General features: G+C 43.1%; 3 protein-coding genes across 4 annotated transcripts; 1 reads left to right on the top strand and 2 right to left on the bottom strand.

The window, feature by feature from the left end:
• Window positions 1-516: 516 nt before the first annotated feature.
• On the bottom strand, window positions 517-9,120 carry slc6a16a (solute carrier family 6 member 16a). 2 transcript variants are annotated; one of them, XM_030089995.1, is made up of 12 exons: window positions 8,957-9,120; window positions 6,345-6,573; window positions 6,062-6,219; window positions 5,399-5,525; window positions 5,147-5,322; window positions 4,288-4,398; window positions 3,925-4,166; window positions 3,639-3,819; window positions 2,773-2,974; window positions 2,424-2,583; window positions 2,179-2,341; window positions 517-1,509 (listed from the first exon to the last, which is right to left on the bottom strand). In XM_030089995.1, exons 1-12 carry the CDS (start codon window positions 8,957-8,959, stop codon window positions 1,156-1,158), a joined length of 2,106 nt encoding a protein of 701 aa, XP_029945855.1. In that variant the 5' UTR covers window positions 8,960-9,120; the 3' UTR covers window positions 517-1,155. The 2 variants fall into 2 exon arrangements, with proteins under 2 accessions (XP_029945855.1, XP_029945856.1); XM_030089996.1 differs by having other exon boundaries at window positions 6,345-6,570.
• A 2,364-nt stretch (window positions 9,121-11,484) lies between these two features.
• On the top strand, window positions 11,485-16,260 carry eps8l1a (EPS8 signaling adaptor L1a). Its single transcript, XM_030089997.1, has 14 exons — window positions 11,485-11,588; window positions 12,384-12,501; window positions 12,681-12,739; window positions 12,893-13,028; window positions 13,542-13,630; window positions 13,722-13,796; window positions 13,870-14,018; window positions 14,090-14,287; window positions 14,513-14,621; window positions 14,697-14,837; window positions 14,922-15,069; window positions 15,144-15,306; window positions 15,450-15,582; window positions 15,872-16,260. Exons 2-14 carry the CDS (start codon window positions 12,384-12,386, stop codon window positions 15,941-15,943), a joined length of 1,590 nt encoding a protein of 529 aa, XP_029945857.1. The 5' UTR covers window positions 11,485-11,588; the 3' UTR covers window positions 15,944-16,260.
• A 324-nt stretch (window positions 16,261-16,584) lies between these two features.
• LOC115387326 (nucleoside diphosphate kinase A-like) lies at window positions 16,585-19,421 on the bottom strand. Its single transcript, XM_030089998.1, has 5 exons — window positions 19,296-19,421; window positions 17,679-17,812; window positions 17,500-17,601; window positions 17,312-17,424; window positions 16,585-17,225 (listed from the first exon to the last, which is right to left on the bottom strand). Exons 1-5 carry the CDS (start codon window positions 19,405-19,407, stop codon window positions 17,105-17,107), a joined length of 582 nt encoding a protein of 193 aa, XP_029945858.1. The 5' UTR covers window positions 19,408-19,421; the 3' UTR covers window positions 16,585-17,104.
• Window positions 19,422-20,754: the final 1,333 nt, after the last annotated feature.

The following is a 20,754-nucleotide window of genomic DNA, read 5'->3' as shown; positions in this document are numbered from 1 at the left end:
GTTGAAATTCATATTTTTATCCGATTGAACTTTATCTGTAAACTGTGTTCTCTCACATCTCGGTGATTACATTGGAGGAAAATTAATACAATTGTGGGACAATCAAATGGAAATGTGTGTGCAGGAGCTCAATCAGTGGTCCCCACAAAGATTACCAGAGATCTGCTCAATTCCATTATTTAATATCATTGATGCAGATTCTCAGTGACTTATTTCAAATAGCTTTGTATTTCCTGAATGCTGTTAAACGTTTTCAAGATGAATTCAGTCATAAAGTAACTTTCCATTGTTTTCCTTTTTCTCTGCCAAACAGATCAACACATTTAAAATATAGTGATATTTGACTGTGCACGAAACAAACAAGAGTGTTAAACATGAAACATTCAACCGTACATGTGGATATGAAGCGGGGATCTGGACTGTCCCTCTTCAGAAAACCACATCATTGTCCTCCTCAATGATTGATAATGATTTTTTTTCTTAGTATATTGAGTAGTCAGTGGAGTTTATTGTGTAAAGATTTATTCAGTACAGTAGAATATTTTTAAGCTTGACAATTTTCGATAACATGTCAAACATTGCTGTCTCATAAAGTGAAACTATACAAATATAAAATAAAGCTATTTCACTACAACATGAACATTTTTCTTATTTTACAACATAAAATTTCAGTCACACACAAACACATGAATGCAAACACATCACAGTTTCTCAGGTAGAATGTTTTCATGCAAATCCACATTTATCATATTGATTAAAAAAAAAAAAAGTCAATGTGGAGTAAATTTTGTCTGCTGCATCATTTAATAAAACATCATCCACTAATGAATCTAAAAAGGTTTGACCTGTGGTTGCTGGTCAGTTTCGCATCTTCCATAAAATCTGTTTTGGTGAAACAATTTTTTTAATTTCTTTGTCTAGAAATGAGATTATTTAATTGTTCTTCGCAAAGGGAAGGTTCTTCGATACGAGGAGGGAGGTATAAGAAGTTGTGTTTGCCTGGTAATGTTCCATAAAGACAGTAATCTGGTGATATCTTTGGTTTGTCAAGAGTTCAGAGTTTGCTGAACGTCTAATTCAGCCTCTCGTTCTCTCAAAGAACAACGATAAAAACTGTCTGATTTGTCCTGATGGTGAACTTCAGTCTCCTACAGTTCACAATCCCGTGTCCTGATCTTCCTCGTCGTCGTCGTCGTCGTCCTCCTGCTGCGGCAGCAGCCGGTAGTGCTCGTTGCCCACCGACAGGAAAGCAGTCCTGGGATGAACGGCGTCCTCCTCGGAGGCGGCCTGGCGGGAGCCGGAGTCCAGCGGCTCCACGGAGCTGCACTTCACGTACATCTCACGGTGGGACTCCAGGCCCGCCCCGTCGGGGGACGGCGTGTCGCGGGCGCCGCGGCTCTTCAGCACCGAGTGGACGTAGCCGACCGGCACCGGCAGGCTGGCGAAGACGATGAGCATGACGATCATGGCCAGGGCCCAGCCGGGGTACTCCAGGGTCATCTCAGAGGCCTGGAGGAGCGAGAGAGAGAGAGAGAGAGAGAGGAAGACTCACAACCTTTCACATTAATCCTGATCAATCAGATCAGATGTGTCGTCCTCATGTCTCATATTTGATAGGTTAAGCATTTCTTGAATGTGATCGGTTTAAAGAGAAGAGCACCGACTGTTCAAATGTCAGCAGTCTGAGCTAAAAGCTGCAAACTCTAACAGGCAAATTTTAATCTGTGAAAAACAGTCTGAAAGACTATTGTCTCTTCCATCTGCTCCCAATACTTACATAACAGTTTTCAGAGTCCCCGTCCTTTTATTTCTAGCTATCTGTCGCGTTTCTGATTTAGAAAGACAGTGAAGCCTGCCTCGGAAAGCTGAAACACATCAATCTAAACTGAAAAACCTGAAGATATCCAGGTTGAAATTTCATAATAGTTGTAACATGTATTTGTGTAATGTTTTTTATTTCAAGCTCAAAAGGCTTTCCAGGAAGCATCCATGTTGCTTTGCAATTCAAAGTGCTGTGAAACTTAGATTCCACTCTGAATGTTATGTTTGGTAACGAGCTACACTTAGAATTGTCTGAAAAGTGCTTTACAAGTAAAGTTGTCCATTTCCTGCTTTGCATGCAGGTTTTCTGAGTCTAAATTCCGAGCTGACCAATAGAAACGAAGCGCAGGAACTCACTGTGGTCTGATTCCAGGCGGTGTATGTGGGCCCTTTGAAGACCATCCGCAGCAGACTGGCAGCCAGAAGCCCCACCATGGCCAGCACACACACATACTTCCACAGGTACTTATACACCGCTGGAGGGCGCCACTTGAGCATGACTTCAATATCATCCATGAAGCTGCATTTGTAGAAAATAATAAGTCCAGAAGGTGAATCTTTTCATAATAACACATTAATAAGACGTTTTGACAGTTTCTCACCGCTCTGTTCCATACACCCAGGACACACTGACAGTCTCAAAAATGACGACAATGATCAGCGGCAGTGTTGCAGAGTAGTCGTCAAACATTGTCACGAAGTAGTTTCCGGAGCGCTGCGTGAACAACAGACCAATAACAAACCCCAAGGCACAGCTGGACACTGAAAAAACAAAAAAGAGTGTAGGTAATGTTAGAAAATGAGTTTATCTGATATGATACAACTTTTACTCTTTCATAAAAGAAATAATTCACATCAAATCTGTATGAAATTCTACATGTTCAACAGATAGAGTGATCTTCAACTAGTTGACATGAAATATTTGAACACATGTCAACGTGTATCTGTTACCCGTGAGCAGGGTCCGATGGCGCCCCAGGAGGCTAAAATTGTCCATGAGAGGTGTGAGGATTCCTTGCATGGTCCCAAACATGGTGCTGAGGCCCAGGTTGAGCAGCATTAGGAAAAACAGCGCCGACCAGAAGGGGCTGGCGGGGAAGAGGGCCATCACCTCCGTGAAGGCTATGAACGCCAGGCCCGTCCCTTCAACGCCCTGCACGGGAACAGAAAACGACGAGGTTTAAACTATGTGGTTGGAAAGTATCGCCGATATGGACACTGATTTTTGGTCGGAAGCCTCATTCTTTAAAAAAATTATTTGTAACGTTCAGGCATATCAGTTAAAAAAAAAACACATGAACTTCTGCACCTCTTTGTTTCTTTAATCCTTTAATTCTATAGTTTCCACTTGCTTCGCAGCGGGCCTGTGGATCAGCCAGATACAGTGACACGTATGTTTTTCCTATACTGTACCTCCTCCTACCTCCCAGAAACCTCAGGAGTCCTGGGAACATCAGCGCTCTGCCTGCATGCTGTTATCATTCAAACACTGGAGTCTTTCTTTTCAGGTAGCCACTGTCATGTCCTCATATTTTCCACAGAAAAACCCCACAGAGGCTATTTCTGTCTGAATTTAACAGCTTCTTGAAATACAGAACGCAGTTGCAACAAAACGAGCTCAACACAGGACAAATAAAATATATTTACATTACATTCCTCTTTTCTGGCTACAACACCACTAATATCTCGAATCAAGATTGATTTTACTCTGTTGGATTATGATTTCAGTCTTCACTGTTTTCTGTAATCTTCCCTCCATTCACAGTTATAAAGTCAGCTGTTTATTGTTGGAATCTGTGGCTGTTGTGTCTTGGTACCTTGTTCATCTCCTCCTCCAGGCTGCAGTCGGTGACTTTGGGCCCCACCATGGAGCTGTAGCGACTGTACCACTCCCTGTACTCGGCTATAGACACCGAGCTCGCGTCCGACATGTTGAACCAAGGCCACCAGTGCTGCTCAACTTCATGCGATGCCATCGTGTTCAACACGTGGAGATTTCTGAAAGACCACAAAATCTTTAAAAGAGAAACTTTTAACACTACCATTATCTGTAAAATTAAACAATAATGTGGAGAAAAAAAAAAAAAAAACATTGGTCTGTACTCAGCCACGCAGGTCAGTGCGATGTTCTTGGCGCGGAAACCCAGCACGACGAAAACCACCAGCGAGGCCAGCACGGACGTCATGAAGTTGATGCAGGAGACCATCAGCGCGTCGCGGTGGCAGTTGTTGTGGACCGGGTTGTAGGAGGAATAGGCGATCACGGAGCCGTACCCCAATCCCAGCGCGAAAAACACCTGGGTGGCGGCCTGGCGCCACACCTGCACGCTCCCCCAGATCTCAAGCTGGAAAACGCCACAAAATAAAAGTCCTGTTAGTTCAAAATCCACAAAATTATTAAAGCAAATTAACGTACTAAATTTATATTTGAAAACACTTACAGCTAACAATAGGATCTGTGCTTACTTTGGGGTAAAACATGTATGTGATTCCTTCCATGGCGCCGTCCAGCATCAGGCCTCTGATGAGGAAAATAAACAGCACCACGTAGGGAAAAACCGAGGAGAAGTACATCACCTGGAAAAAGAAACACAGTCCGCTTTGTGTGGCGCAGCATTTTTGAGGGAATTGGCTCAGTTGCTTTCCAGCGGAGAGTTCAAGTAAATAAACTCAACAAAGTAGCTTCCAACACCTGCGGTGTGTAATAATATTAACCTGCTATTTTCTCTTCGAGAGCTTAATAAATTAATAATGCTGCCATACTGTGGTTTTAACTTTAAAAAAGAAATCTTGATATTCTGTGTAATTTTCATTTTTGTAAGTCAGGGGAAATAGATCAAATGTGTTTATTACTCAATTAATTTCATTAAAAGTGTCTTATTGTCGGCTGGTTTTGTCTCATTAGAAACTCAACACAGCATAACCGACCTGAGGAATATCCACTGAGGGCTGAATCATACTCGTCAATGAACATTAATATTTAAGCTTTAAATATTTTTGGGGCTTAAATGTACGTGTACAGACATTCCTCTACGATGCTAAATCCTCTGTGACCATAAAGCCAACTCAGAGAGAATTCCAGCTTGAGTTGTTACACAATATTTCAGGGTGTAAAACATGTGAATTATCAGAGTTTTCAGCACTTTTTTTTAACCTTTGTGACAGCTGAACTCCAGTCCAAACGTGTTAATACAAGCTATTCATAAAGATTCAAGTCTTTGTAAAAGTGTCTAGAAAGGACCATGTTGTAATTGGTGCTTTATAAATAAAGCTGAATTTAACTGAAACTACAGCCTCTCCCAGATGGTTCCATTGATTCGCTCACCCTCGCAGAAGACTTGATGCCTTTGATCATCGCCAAGGAGACGATGGCCCAGGCGGCCAGCAAGCATCCCGTCATGATGGGGTTGAACTCTCCGGATTCTTGGATGGAGTTTGTGATGTCGAGCGCTTTCCGAAACCAGAAGTACGACGTCGGCGAGCTTTTCGCACATTCTTTCACTGTGAAATACAGAAAACGTTAAATAAAGGCTCGGATCGATGCGATGCCTTATTTTATTCACGTTCTTGAGGCTACCTGTGTCGTTGGTGGTTACGTCTGTTGGACAATGCTCCCACGGCAGCGGATACTGAAACGAATTGCCCATGTAGAACAAGCTCCAGGCAATGATCACATTGTAGTAAAGACCCACATAGAAGCAGACCTGGAGTACAAAAAAACAAAATAAAAAGCATTCTAAGAGTGTATGGAAGAGTTTGTGTTCCCTGTGCAAAACTCAAACAGGTCTTTGTGAAGCAAACGACTGCTTTAAATGTCTCTGTGATGATTAATTACACTGGTCCAGCCAGGGGACCTTCAAAAAACAAACACATTTATATAAAGAGCACCGGTACAAGCGTGCGCTCTGTTTGCACACAGAAAGTTCCTGACCGCTCCGCATCGTCCCGTCTGCAGAGAAAACCGTTATGCAACAAACTGAAAGTGCAGAGCCGTACAGCGTGCTGCCTCTCTCAAGTTACAACATGGCCACGATGTTGAAACGGCCCTGAAGTCCAACACAGAGCAGCTTCGAGTGGAAATAAATCTGCAAACACAATCACACGCGAGTGCAAACATCCATCTTTAACGCTGAAAGATAGATTCCTGCTCTTGTGTTTGGTGCAATTCCAGTCAAAACCCAGACAGAGCGAGAGAAAGGGGGAAAAAAAAGAAAGCGTGGGAAGAAATGAAGATCCTCACCAGGCAGCTGGAGTAGCCGATCCCTGCCAGCTTCGGGGAAATGTGCTTCCATACGCCGATGCTGCCCTGCCGAATGCTCTGGCCGGCTGCCAGCTCCATGAAAAACAGAGGAACCCCCACAACCACCAAAAGGAAAACATACAGCAGCATGAAGGCCCCTGGAAGGAAGACAGGAAGGAAGGAGCGTTTTAAAACAGAAAGTCCAAATTTGCATCAGTTATTGTGGCAGTGTTTTGTCATACAAAGGTCAGAAAGTTACCAACAGAGCTCCTGAACGACTCACCGCCTCCATTCTGGTGGCACAGGTAGGGGAACCGCCACACGTTTCCTAAGCCCACGCTGAAGCCCACTTGAGCCAGGACGTACTGGATCTTGGAGTCCCACGCCGGCCGGTCGTCGTCGACGGCCTCGTCCCCGTCGGGCCCCGCCGCCGCCGTGAGCTGAGCTTCAGACTGGCTTTCTGCCAGCCAGCCTCTGTCCTCCATGAAGTCCAGAGAAGACTTCTCCGTCTCCTCATAAACACAACAAGCGGGGTGTTAAATTTTATGAGCAATAAACTGAAGTTTATTGTTTACAAGGCAGAAACCGCATTGAGCTCATTTGTAAAACTTGCTTTATTTATATCAGATGATACAGAGGCTTGAAAAGAGCATGAATGAGCGATGAGGTGAATGTTTTATGTTCAGACACAATTTCTGCATCCCAGATGAAGACGAAACAATGTAACAGATGCAAAAACACATTAAGATATACATTAATAATAGGTTGACGAAACTGTATTTTTAGAAGAGGTGATCTCACTGAAGCTTTTAAAGCCACACTGCAGGAGCGTGGTCACCTTCATGTTTAAGCCGTGACTGTGCAGGAGTTAGGAAGCGACCACGTGATTATTGAAGGATATTATTCGGGGCACATGGGGGTCATCATTCCCCAAACTATCAGTTACTCCAGGCCAAACCAAGTAGTGCTAGAAGGTGATTACAAAAGTCATAAAAAACTGGCTTCAAGAAACGGCTCGTCGTGCTATCAGCTGGTGAGAATGGAAAAGTACAGGAGTCCTCTGACCCAGAAAAGGGACAAGGCTGCTGAAGACACACAGCCAGACCGGGCAGGTGATTTCAGAAACGCCAACACGCCGCCCTGTGCAAGGGCAGCGTGAGGCAGCAACCAAAATACGCACACACAAATAGAGAGGAGGGGACACGGGACGGGCCGCTGCCATTCGGTGGCGTGTGGGTGGAGGCGTGAGGGAGACTCCACCGGGAGGTGTTAGGTTTACATTGGTTCATGTTGTGGGTGGGTGCTGAAGTGCGAAGGCAGTGGGAACCGACGGCGTGAAGGCACATGGGCGCGCACGGAGAGTTTAACTCAGGTCTACGGCAAATTCGATTTGTGCATGTTGTAGTTTTGCAAACAATGGTTTGCAAACAGTATATTATTATTATTATTATTATTATTATTATTATTATTATTATTATTATTATTATTATTATTATTATTTATTGTTTAATTGCAAAATTCCCATTCTTCAGTTTAGTGACTCGTCAGAGTCTTTTCTTTCTAAGAACCTCATGAATTCCTGTCCCTTCTTCTATACTTGGCTGGCCCCAAATTATCTTCACACTCCATATGCTCCCTACCCCCTTTAAACACACACACAAACACACACACACAGAGTCACAGACACACAGACACACACACACACACACACACACACGCGCGCTGGTCAGTTGGAGTCTATCTCTGGATCTAGTTGGAAAACAAGCAGCCACACGTCAGTCCTCAGTGAACAGTGAGAGTGACACACTGACAGTGCTGCAGGAAGGTCAGGGTCATAAAACCATTCTAAAGTTTGTGGAGTCATCCTCACTGTACAGTGTTTTATTAATGTATTAATACAGCATACAGAGTGTATTTCTTTCTAATGTGTGTTAAAAAAAAAAGAGTTAAAAGATATTAAAGGAGAAAATCAGGTCATTATCTTGGCAGCAGTCCAAATCAAACCAGCTGCTATAAGATGAAGCTCAGATAACAAAACCAGCAGAGGAATCAAACCTGCTGCGTCTCATTTAAAAGAGTCGTTCTATCTGCTGCAGAGACGATTGTGACCTTTTTCAAAGCATCAGACTCATTCTGGTCTGGAAGCACATGTGCAGCCACAACAACAGCTCACACATACACCTCCGATCTGCTGCAGGAGGAAGGCTATAGTAACTGTTTCATTACATAATCTAACAGTCATTAAGCCAGAGGAGATTTCACTCTAATGTGTTCATCTCACCCTCAGGGAAACTTTCCCAGCATGCACATCATGAATGGAGAAGGCGCCTCCACCCTGCACAGGTACATTAAACACTAGCATTTCCATGCACCCCTCTCTCACTCCCTCACACATGTCAACTCAACTTATAGCATTGCATAACCTCAGCAGCTGCCTGTCAAACACTACACTTCTTAGAAGTCTCAGGGGAGGGGGGCCCAGAACCCCCTTTTCCTTCAAAAAACACATTTCCTCCACTAATATATCATTTGTGGGAAATGCAAAGAAATGCTCTTTACTTCTTTTTTTTTCATGTTTAAGTTTATTCTATTGTTTACTTCCAAGATGCACCCATCAGGTCTTGACAGTTGTTGTGGTTTTCAAACATATATTTAACTTACATATTAAACAGCGTCGGTATTTGTATGTGGACAAAATGCATACAGTAAATCTATGGTGTACAGGAGGGGATTACCCAGAGAAAAGCAAACTTAAAGCCCACTCATGACTGGCTAAGTCACTGACAAAGGAGTCAATCTCCGGTAAACCACACAGTTAGTAGTAACTTTTGCTTTTCACGGTGGGAGAGAGCAGAGTTAAGACATAATAAAGATAGCGGAGAGAGGAGGACATACCATGCTGGCAGCAGAGTCCCACAGAGGAGCAGAGCTTCGGGGTCCTGCGGTCTGACCAGCCCTCTCTCCGAAAGTGTTCACAGTTCTGGGGCGAAAAGAGGCGAGAACAGAGTCCGGGAGAGTTTTGACAAGTTGAGTCCACGTTTGTTCATGAGGACGGAACTCCTCCGACGCCACGCCGAGGAGAAGTGAAGGAGCGAAGGAGAGGTTTGGGTTTCTGCCGCTGAGCCAATGGGGGGACCGGAGGGGCCGGACGGACCCAGGGGGGGGGCAGGACCGAGCCGGGAGGGGGGCAAACCGGGGGCGGGAGCACTAGAATAACACTGCGGGGTGACTTTACTGTGTGGAGCCAGAACACTGTGCTCAACACTGCACTGTGTACAACACTGGAACACACACACTTTAACACACACACACACACACACACCTCCCCCAAAGAGAAAACATTCTCAGTCTGAAGGCATTTATATACATACCGCTGGTCCCTGCAGCTGCTGCAGGCAGGAGGAGATCCTATATATTCCCCCGCGTGGAATTAGTTAATAAATAATAATAATAATAATAATAATAATAATAATAATAATAATAATAATAATAATAATAATAATAATAATAATAACGGGGATTGATAAAATGTCGTTTTATCTTTTCCAGTCAGCTGGATTGGCTCCAGCCTCAGGAGAAACGGGCAGATGGAAAAGTCCAAACTTGTCAGACTATGCAGAGATAGCGGCTTTGTTTATTTGCTCCTGGAAAACACTGAGATAAAAAATGCTTCACGCAAGAATACAAAAAAAAAAAAAAAAACAAAAAAAAAAACCACAGTGTTATGATTGGTGTTTTCTACTATGCTTTTCTTAAAGGAACAATGAAGTAAAAGTACAGATTGTTTTGGACATATACATAACTATAAAGAAATATTTTCCTTACCAAAAATATAAACTTAGTGACTCCAGAATTGTACAAAATATTAAAACAAATTGTCTCTACACAGTTGCATTTATGGATTTAAAGGTACAAACTGTAAATTATTTAAATATAAGTAAAATTCCAGACACAAAAAATCAAATACAACTACCCAATAATGATTACTCTCATGCGAGTATCTATAACTTTCTACACACACCTGTGGTCATTACTCTAATGTAATTCAGACATTTCTGAACTCAGCATGAGAATGAATCCAAAGGACACATTTTGTACTTTACATTCGGAATCAGATTCTTTCCTTCAACATAAACACAGCCCAGTGCATCTCTTCTCTATGTCCATATTTAATATGCAGCCTGTTGTGTTGTTATTTATAACACAGTTCCACAAAACAACATCAGTAGTGGTTCCCACGTTTCTTCGCTGTGGACTAACATGAAGGACAGTAAAGCTCACAGCAGTGATCAGTCAGTCATAAACTGATAGTGAAGATCAGCTGAGAGGCTCTGAGATCAAATCTGCCTCTTTATTGTCACTTTTAATCAAATCAGTATAACACGAAGCAGCTAAATGAAAAAAAAAACTGCTTTTTCATTCTAAATGTGGAAAAAATAAATCATTAATTTGACTGAAAAATAGTTGAGCAATCTGTGAATGTGAAATAAATTCAATCTGATCTTTAAGCAGGGGAACAGCAAATAATTTGAAGTTTATTTCCTCCGTAAGCCAATTTACCTCGCCAGCATGATGAGATCTGAGAGAAAAACCAAGTGATCTCTTTTAATATAAGCTGTTGTGCACGAAGCTCCACACAACTGAAATGCTGTCTTGTAGACAGTTTGAGCTTTTCAAGCAGTTTGGGTGAAGTTAAACCATGCAGTTAAACATGAGGGAAGGTGTGTGATCCTTTAATGACCAGCTGGTGTCGCTGTACACTAGTTTAAGGTCGGCTTTACTACAGAACTAATATTATAATTAGAGACAGTTCATGGAAATTTGAATACTGTGAAGGAATAATGTAGTGGTCCAACAGGAAGATTTATCTGTTCTACGCTGTCAACACACTGAATTTCTTTAGTAATCAATCATGTCATTATAGTTATTGAATAGTCATTCATCAGTATCCTATTTCTTTATTTTTCCTTTAAGTATCTTAATGTGCAGACAGATGTAAGTCATCTTGTTACTGTTAATCTTCACATTGTAGGAATACTCATCACAGTGATGTTACTGATGTCAATACATATATAGTAAATCTGCAATATTGTATTTATCTAATATTGTATTTTGTGTGTGTGTGTGTGTGTGTGTGTGTGTGTGTGTGTGTGTGTGTGTGTGTGGGTGGGTGGGGGCTGAGGAAAACTCCAGAAGTTGCATTTCTGGCATTTCATTTGGTGCACATCACAGTCGACCTCAAGGCACAAGCCACAGGCAAGTGCCTGTGTGTGTGTGTGTGTGTGTGTGTGTGTGTGTGTGTGTGTGTGTGTGTGCGCGTGCGTGTGTGTGTGTGTGTGCGTCTCATGGAGTCAGAGTGAAAGCAATGCAGATTAACAGCAGAGAAAAGCCAGACTAGTTTTTCTAGTTCCAGCATATCAGGAGGAGGAGGGAGGCCGTCCTCCTGTAAACAGTGAGGCTCAGAACACAGAACTCAGCGAGAGGACAGCTTTCTGTCATATCTGAACTCTGAAACTACGCGAAAAAGGTACAGTGAATGATCTATATTTTGAGCCAATTTATGTTAACAGGGGGCGTTTGTTATGAAGAAATGCAGAGGAGGGGGGTGGGAGGGGGTGGGAGGGGGTGGATTCACCTGACACTTTCAATACAACGGTTTTCTATCTTTAATCCTTTTCAAAGCACATTTTCTTTGTTGCTTTCATCTTTCTGCATAAGATTTTTGCATTCAGTGTTTTGACAGTATTTGAAATCTGATGGCGTCTAAAATGCAGGTTTCACATCTTTACTGCTACATTAAAGAATTTAATCATCAGATTAGGATGAGAAATGTCACTGTGAAAAAAACACACTTTGGCCTTTCTTGAGGCAGAAATCTTATTTCCCTGGAACTGTCTCTCAGTCAAGCTGTGATGGTTGTGTCATCTGCATACCTTCAGGTCGCAGTGGTTTTTCCTGTAGTGAGTATCTGTGGACGTGTGATCGTGCAGAGAGAAATACTCTGCATTCTTACAATCAGCTCCAGGAATGTGCTGATATTGAGCCCCATTAATCACTTCTCTTTGACCACATTCAACTGAAGTCGAGGTGTCCGTCTGTGAAGTTAGGTGTGTCTAAATTAACTTCACTAGATTTGAATGTTCAATCTCTCGAAACAAAGGCGAACAATCCCAGACACGAATTCAAGGTGTGAATCACAATGGGAGGAAATTGTCTATTGAATAAACACATTCAGAAGAAACAACAAAGGACACTTCCTCACTCTGATGTTTGTTTAGAGCATCAAGCGCTTACTTTCCCGTGTGCTTAATAAATACAACAGATGTCAGGCCGGCCTCCTCCGATGGTCCCCAGAAAGCCCTCCGGTGTTCGAGTCATGGTTTCTCCTGGAGAGGAGCTCCCACCTGGCGGGCTGCCCGGCTACACACACTCCGTCAAAGGTCTGCTTATGTCTGCTGATCATTGGCTCGCTTGTTGATTTCCAACCTGAAACTTATATGAACATGTGGCTTCATGGGTTTGTGTACGGTCATGTTTTTGTGATTTCACCTGATGGTACTGTATGAAAATGTGATTTAAACCATCCAGACACATTTTTCAATACTCTTCATCTGCTCAGGTAACAGTACCAATGGAGAGGAGGATCACAGCTCTGTACAGGACGCTGAAAGAGAAGTGGTCTGTACTCAACCTCCATTCAGTCATATTTGAAGATGCTTTTTGTTTAAGCATTAAAAAAGTAATCTAAACCGAAGATTTATAGCTATTTGTGCAAAACATTGTCCCACCATGATTACGTTGTTATATGTTAATATATTTTGTCTTCCTCAGGAGATTCTGAATCACTGCTTCGACGATGTGGAGAGATTCATGTCACGCCTGCAGCAGACGGCCGAGGCCCAAACCGTTCTGAACCAGAGGAAACAGAAGAAAAGCAAGAAGAGCAAGAAGAAGGTGGAGCAGGACGGTGAGAGTTATTCCTCTATAGCGAATGATGAGGGGCGGTGACGGGAGCGGCATGCCAACAACATATAAACAGCCAGAAAAGTACTTTAGTGAGCCTGACTCTCGATCAGCTGATTTCAAAAAGGCTTTGAGCTAAATGTTTCAAACGCCGTCTTCTGGCAGTCGGTGCAAAATTACGGTGGAAATCAAAAACGAGGTCTGACGGCATTTAACACACCGGAGGGCTTCAGGCAGGAGAGGCAAAGGAATATGACACCAACGTCTCTCAGACGTGTCGGTCTGAGCAGAACCAGTTCACGCTGCTGTGTTGACAGGCCGTCTGGTGTCGGTGCAACGCAGCGGACAGGAGAACGTCTGTGGCACATGTCATAAATCACTGCACTGCTTCTCACTTGACTTAAACTTAAAGGAAATCTTTTAAAGGCTGCAGCAAAATAGAGCTGATCCGAACTGATTAGGAGTGTGAATAAAACTATTATACTTCATTGTTGTGTTTGTGTTGATCTGTGTGCAGACGACTTGTTGGCCATGAAAGCCTGTCCTCCAACAGAGGAGGAGTTTGTGGACATTTTTCAGAAGTTCAAGTACTCCTTCTGTCTGCTGGTGAGACTGATGAAGCATCAAAGATTGATTAAAACTATCAAATATTAAAATGCAAATGATGATGGTTCCTGTTTTTCCTTTTCTTTCGCAGGACCGCCTCAAGTCCTCCATCACGCAGCCCGACGCTCCGCAGCTGCTGCACCACATCTTCCTGCCTCTCAGACTGGTGAGACCTGCACCTCCTGCTCTGTTCCTCTGACCGCGATCCTCACTGCTGTGACTCTCTTCTCTTCTTCCAGATGGTGAAAACCACCGGAGGTCCAGAGTTAGGAGCGTCTGTGATCAGTCCCGCTTTGACCAGCGGCGCCGTCTCCCTGCTGCAGGAGCACCTGACCGAGGACGAGAAGCAGCTGTGGAGTTCATTAGGAACCAACTGGACGTCTCGTCGGTGTGTGTCTTTCTGCTGCCTGGCTGTGGTGGCGTCCCGCTGGTCTAACAGGACGCCTGTTTCCCCTCCAGCTCTGACCTGGGTGAACCTGTTCCCCCCTATTCACCTGTCTTCCTGGACGGGTGGCGGCCTCCGGCGCATGACTCGGCCGGCCGGCCTTTCGAGGATCCCGTCGAGTCGCAGCACAAGCAGGACACTGTGAGGGAGAGCAGACAGACACAGAATCATCTGGATGAAACCCAGCAGACAGCAAAAGGCGCTCAGGAAGAGTGAGTGTGTAAAACAGTAGCTGACAGAGCTAATCACCTGATTATGAAGCAGGAGCAGCAACTGAAGCCAAATTCCTGATGGTTGTAATCAGCGGCATATTGCCTCATAAAATGAGCGTGGATTTTTACTAGAGCTGACATTAGGTTCTTCTCCTTTATCCTATTTGGAAATATGCCAAATGAGTTATGATTCCATGTTGTAACATTGAGCCGTTTGTTCTCCAGTGAAGGGAATGGACTCCCTCCTGAGGGAGAGAGACTCTACTGCTGCAGCTATGACTTTGTGGCGAGAAACAGCAGCGAGCTCTCTGTGCTCCAGGGAGAAACACTCGAGGTACCGACCCACAGAGAGACTACCTGGCTGGAAAAGGTGATTTCCTCTTGACATAAGGTGTAAAACTCTCCTCAGGTAATTGAATCGTCCAAGCGGTGGTGGAAGTGTCGGAATCGCTTTGACCAGATAGGATTTGTTCCTTTTAATATTCTGGAGCCTCTGTCTGCTCTGAATAACACCGAGAGGAACAGCCCAGTGCAGCGCAGAGAGTCAAAGGTATAGATTAATATTCATATTTGTGGCATTTCACTGTTCCATACATAACCGTGGTTAACTTCCTGTTCTACCTGTGTGCTGCAGAAGGTGCCTCTCTCCCCTCGGACAAAGTATTACTCCTATGCTCCGACGAGTCCTGTTGCTACGAGTCCCACAGCTATAAGCCCACCAGTCCGACCTCAGAGTATGGTGTTACCCCCCACAGCAGTGCAGGGAGAAGACGGCGACCGAAGTAACACACCGTACCGACACAGAGGCAGATGAATGAACATTACCACACTGACCAGAGTGTGTGTGTGTTCACAGTCCTGATCATGAATGAAGAGCTGATCCAGCGGCTCGCAGAGAAAAAAGCCTCCATTCGTCGGCAGCTGACTTCTCGTTCCAGTGACACCTCGACGCCTCTGAACTACCACTCGCCACCTTCGGACGTGGAGGCCTGGCTCACCGCCAAGGGCTTCAGCCAGCCGTGAGTGTTGGACCAAAGAAAGTCACGACTGAAGCTGATATGATTTGAGAAGTCTCAGCCAACTGACCTGAAGAGTCAACTAACCAAAGGTCAGAGTGTCTCTGACAGACCCTGACCAGTGTTTGATTTGCCGGTTCCATCAGGACGATCCAGAGCCTGGGCATCCTGACCGGGGCACAGCTCTTCTCCCTCAACAAGGACGAGCTCCGCACAGTGTCGCCAGAGGAAGGGGCCAGAGTCTACAGCCAGATCACAGTGCAGAAGGCCCTGCTCGAGGTTTGTTTAAGGCTGCGTTCATGTCGTGGTGTTTGCTTACACTCAGGTCCATGTGTCTTTGTTTGATTGGTCAGCCTTGACCTAAAAGCACAGCCGGACATGAAATGATGATCTAAAGCTGATTTTTTTTCTCCTCTGAAAGAGAACCCAAACAACATGATTATTATTTGGATGTAACTGTCAGTAAATCAGTAAAAAAAATTGATCTGTTTGTCATAATTCACCTGCATGTGTTTATTTCTTCAGAACGTTGGGGAAAATAATAAATTAAATGTCCTGCTCTCCTCAGGATGTGCGGAAGTCTTCAGAGCTCGAGGAAGCGATGGAGAAGCAGAAGCAGAAGATTAACCTGGAATCATAGAGCGACGTGCTGGAAGAAAAGCGATCAATGATCCACTGAGATGTGACATCAAGCGTCGTTTCATATCAAGGATGTATTTAATCAGTTAGTCAGACTTGCTGCTAAATCTTTTCTAACAACTTTTGAATGTGACAAGTACATTTTCACCTATTGACTAAAAAAAAAACTCCTCTTGTACATGATGTCAGGCAAACTCGACAAGTTTACTGACTTTACTCTCAGTTATAGTTATTTTTGTTTTTTAGTTATTCCTGATGAACTAACCTGAAGCTTTGCAATAAACAGAAAAGCAACACAATAAACACATTTTTTCTCAAGTATGCGTTCTGATTAAAACACTACCGATCAATAGTTTATTAAACTTTATTAAAGTATTATACGCATTAATATTTCTCCATTACAACACAGATGACCGACGTATTTAACAGACAAGACAAATGCCATCATTATTACTAATTTCACATTTCATAATTAGTTCAATAAGACCCGTGTCACGTTTAGCAGACGTGCAAAGAAATTAAACTTGTTGGATAAGAAAATACAGCAGTGACAATGCAGATGACATTCAACATGAAAAAGAAGGAAATGAGTGAGGGGAAACTGATGCAGTGCGTGCAGCAGTATCTCCCCTATTTTTTTCCTTATTTAAAACAAGTAACGTCCAGCAGAGGTCAGACGATCGTGTGTAAACAGTAATTGTTTGAATTTCACTAAACTATTAATGCTTTTAAAAATTTTACATTTTCCTATGACTTATGACTTGAAGCTCCCTGAAGTGTGGAAAAACATTTTCAATATATAAAAATGTCGTCCAGGTTTAAAAAAAAAAAAAAGACATCAAAATGATTTGATGTCTTATATATTTTGCCACATTATTGCTTCATTATTTTAGCACCTGTTCATCAATATCACAATATGACTTCAAATTATAAACCAGGATTGGCTAGAAACACTAAAAACGCTGAACACGTAAAGCAGAGACGCACGCAGAAGCTACAGTGGCTTGAATAATAAAATCTCATCACATTTGCACTTTGCTGAGGTATTTTTTTCTTTTCAGATTTAACACTGAATCTGGCTCACTGCTTTCAATCACTACACCTTCAGTGGAAACGAATCTCTGAGCAGCGACACTCTGACAGCTTTTCAATGCCGTTGTCTTCATGGCCGATGCGTCCAGGCGCGGGAGCAGCAGTCCCAGTCCAGGAGGTCTTTTCCTTCAAACCACAGCTGGATCTCCCTCTGAGCTCCCTCCAGTGAATCGCTGGCATGGACCACGTTCCTTTAAACGACCGAGATGTTTGCATTTTATAATCCAAACTGATAAAAAAATCAGGCAGAAGCAAAGTGAGATGAGCGGCAGGTTACCTGCTCACATGGATACTGAAATCTCCTCTGATGGTGCCCGACTGGGCCTGAGTTGGGTCGGTGGGTCCCACCATGCTGCGAGACGTCTGGACAACATTATCTCCTTCCCACACCTGAACAAAAGAAAAGTAATCATCAAAAAGAAATCCCACCATGCGTCAGAAATATATAGAGAGAGGGAGTCTCACCATAGCGATCACCGGCCCCGAGGTCATGTAGGCTTGCACATCGGGATAGAAAGGTTTAGCTCTCAGTTCACAGTAGTGCTCAGACAAGAGATCTTTAGACACCTTCACAGCAGAGACAAACAGACTCACAAGCTGCAGACCGTTCAGACGCTGACAAACTGTTTTTAAGACTATGATACCTGCAGCATCTTTATCCCAACCAGCTTGAAGCCCCGCTGCTCAAACCGCTGGATGATCTTCCCCACGAGGCCCCGCTGAACCCCGTCTGGTTTCACGGCGATGAGAGTCCGCTCTGCTGCAGCCGGGGGAGCGGCTGGAACACAACGGGACACAGAGGCAGAAGAAGTTCACCCAACAAACAGAACCCAACAATCACAACAGTCACTGTATGAAGCGGAAATTAAATAAGGACAAAGAATTCACTGCTGTGGTTACTGAAAGGGATTTTTCTGGAGTTTTGGCTTAACTTTTGCACCAAACACATCAGCAGAAGCACCTGAACAGAAAACAACACAGAGGGAAAGTCAGCCACTGAGAAAATGACTTGAGTCCATGAGAGGCAGGGATATTTAAGGGCTTCCTGTGTTCTCTCATAAGACTTTGATTCAAACTGGGTGGGGCAATCTTGAGATGCTCAATGCTTTCATATTTAGTATCAGTAAATCTGTGTCAATTTCTCCTGCTGCACTCCAATGGACTCAAACCCACAGTGAGGCATGACAGCTAACCACAAATAATGCATACAGCACCCCAACAAACAGTAATTGCAAATTTCACATCTTACTTTTCTACATTTCACAGCCTGTACTTTCTTATTTTAATACGAATTTGATTCCTGTTCTTTTTCCAGAGTATTTTCAAAGATTGAATGAATGCATGATTGATTAATGAATGGACTGATTAATGGGTCGATGGGTAGGCCTATCGCCTCTCATGTAAACTTGTTTGTTCACAGTTTGATTGTGTAAAAGCTGTCACCCACACACACACACACACACACACACACACACTTACACACACACTGAGATGAGGACTCAGACTCACTGGAGACCAGAGCAGCAGCAAAACCACACAGGAGCTGATGGGTGACTGCACGCGATCAATTAAAAAAACACGTGATTATCGACGTGAGGAGCTCTGTCTCAGGCTGTTTGCAAGAATTTATAAAAAAAGGATCCCAGCTCAGAGCAAAGGCAGGGCACACCATGGACAGGACAACAGTCCAAAACAGGGCAAGAAAAAAAACACTCACATTCACACTTCTAGCGATTTAGGCTCAAAATGTATCTTGACATGCATGTTTTCGACAGTCTTGATGAGAGTGGATCAGCTGTGATCACCCTATCATCGTTGCGCAGAGCGCGCTGGTTTTGGATGAAGGGTGCGCGCGGCGAGCTGCTTCTGTTTCTGCTCCATCGCTCTTATCTCACATCAAAGTCACCAGAACTTCTGTGTTTCTAACCTAGATCCAGTTCATGACCCTGTCTGCATGGTAAAGTTTCGCAAAGTGACCCTGTTCCCGTAGAGTTTGTAAAGAGTAAACAGAGCGGTTCAGCGATAAAGGCGCACACTCGCGGTCTTTAATAATCTGCTTGGAATAAAGAAATCTCTGTCATATATTCAATATAAACAGATCATTAGATTTATTTGTCTATTTGTTTCTTGGCTCTGTGACTTTAAAATAATTTCAGGCAGATTTTACAACAAAAATCTGTCATCCGGAAGAATGAGGAAAGACTCGTCAGTGAGTTAAAGAGTCTTTCCTTTCCTCCTTGTCAGCTGATATAAAGTCTTACTTGATGTGTTCCGGCGTCCGGCGCTGTGCGCGAGCGGAAACGCTTTGTTGGGCCCCTGATTCCCCACATGGGACTGCTGGAGGACCCTGACGAAGACCCGGAGCTGCAGCATGACTGTGTTCTGTCTCCTCGTCCGGGCTGAAGTCAGACCTCCTCAATAATCGCTCACGAGTCGTCCCTCCTGTCCGTCTGCCCCCACGCGCTCAGCCAAAACATTTAACTCTCGTGGTGCCAGCTCTGCTTTCTGAACACACAATTTCATTTTCAAGTCAACCAATCAGGAGTTTTATGTGACTTTTGCAAAGTTTCTTTAGATTTATTTTTATATTTGTTTCTGCTGATAACTTTATACCAATTATCTTTTTTTAAAATAAAGTTTCATATTTTCAAGATACATAAGGAAAAATACAAGAACAAGTATGATTTTGTTCAACTTGCTTCTTTCAATTTGAGTATTTAAGGATTTCTAATTTAATCTATAAGTGTTCATGCTCCCTGTGAGCCAATCAAACAGTTTGATTAGGAGACTCCTCACTGCTGACGGGCCAGACTGTCCGCCATGTTGGATGAGGACCCGCTCATTAACTTCTTTTTAAGAAGGAACTGTTCACACAAATAAAGTAATTGCAACTCACTGAACCTTCAACCCATTTTCACAGATCTCTAGTTTGGATTAGAGCCCATGTACAAAAAGTATTTGGAGCTGCTGCAGGTTAATGAGCTAATTCATTATGGAAAGTCCAGTTTTAAATCATACTGTATCACAACCACATTAGTCAAGATTGTTTTATCTGTGAAACTGTATTTCCAGAGTGGTGTATCAAAAATTCCGGTAACACTTTATTTGAAGCCCCCCTGTATAACACATTATAAGTGCATTTACAAAGTACATTTATAAAGCATTATAATGCCATTATAACACGTGTAGCTATAGTTATAAACACTCATAGATGATCACAATGCCCTAAACTTAACCCTAACCCTAACCCTAATCCTATGCTGTATAGTGCTGTATAGTGAGTTATAAAGCATTGTGTACATGTATGAGTGTTTATAACTACTTACAATGTGTTATACCAGGTGCTTCAAGTAAAGTGTTACCAAAATTCCTACCAATATAAAATATAACCTTTGGAATATTTACTAATTTTGTAAAGTCTTCAGTTGTTTCACACATTGGTTTTACAACATCCACTATTTTATGAACTGGTTCAGTACTTTTTGGTTTTTAATTATTCCATATGCATAAAGAAGGAGATAGGTGTTGAAGAACTGCAAACAGCAGGGTTCACTGCTTGGTATGTTCATAATTATACAGGTTAATTAAACCAAAACAATAACTTTAATCCACTACAATTGCATATGTAATCATAAGGTAAAGCAGGGCCACCAAAATGGAATAAGGAGGGATCTTTAACTTTTATTTCACAAAAACTCACCCAATTACACTGCTCAAAGA

This window comes from Salarias fasciatus, chromosome 4, assembly GCF_902148845.1.
Source record: "Salarias fasciatus chromosome 4, fSalaFa1.1, whole genome shotgun sequence".
Lineage (NCBI taxonomy): Eukaryota > Metazoa > Chordata > Actinopteri > Blenniiformes > Blenniidae > Salarias > Salarias fasciatus.
The sequence above is the reverse complement of the archived record's forward strand: the minus strand, read 5'-3'. Positions and strand labels throughout refer to the sequence as shown.

Excerpts from the sequence above, each read along its gene's own strand:
- slc6a16a (XM_030089995.1), bottom strand. Across the intron at positions 6,220-6,344 it reads GTGCCACCAGAATGGAGGCG|GGGCCTTCATGCTGCTGTAT; the intron begins GTGAGTCGTTCA and ends TCTTCCTTCCAG. Across the intron at positions 2,342-2,423 it reads TGGGTGTATGGAACAGAGCG|CTTCATGGATGATATTGAAG; the intron begins GTGAGAAACTGT and ends CTACAAATGCAG.
- eps8l1a (XM_030089997.1), top strand. The coding sequence starts at position 12,384 with ATGTCAGGCCGGCCTCCTCCGATGGTCCCCAGAAAGCCCTCCGGTGTT. Across the intron at positions 13,797-13,869 it reads TCTTCCTGCCTCTCAGACTG|ATGGTGAAAACCACCGGAGG; the intron begins GTGAGACCTGCA and ends CTCTTCTTCCAG. Across the intron at positions 14,622-14,696 it reads TCCAGGGAGAAACACTCGAG|GTAATTGAATCGTCCAAGCG; the intron begins GTACCGACCCAC and ends AACTCTCCTCAG.
- LOC115387326 (XM_030089998.1), bottom strand. The coding sequence starts at position 19,407 with ATGCTGCAGCTCCGGGTCTTCGTCAGGGTCCTCCAGCAGTCCCATGTG. Across the intron at positions 17,425-17,499 it reads CGGGGCCGGTGATCGCTATG|GTGTGGGAAGGAGATAATGT; the intron begins GTGAGACTCCCT and ends TCTTTTGTTCAG. Across the intron at positions 17,226-17,311 it reads TTCAGTATCCATGTGAGCAG|GAACGTGGTCCATGCCAGCG; the intron begins GTAACCTGCCGC and ends GGTCGTTTAAAG.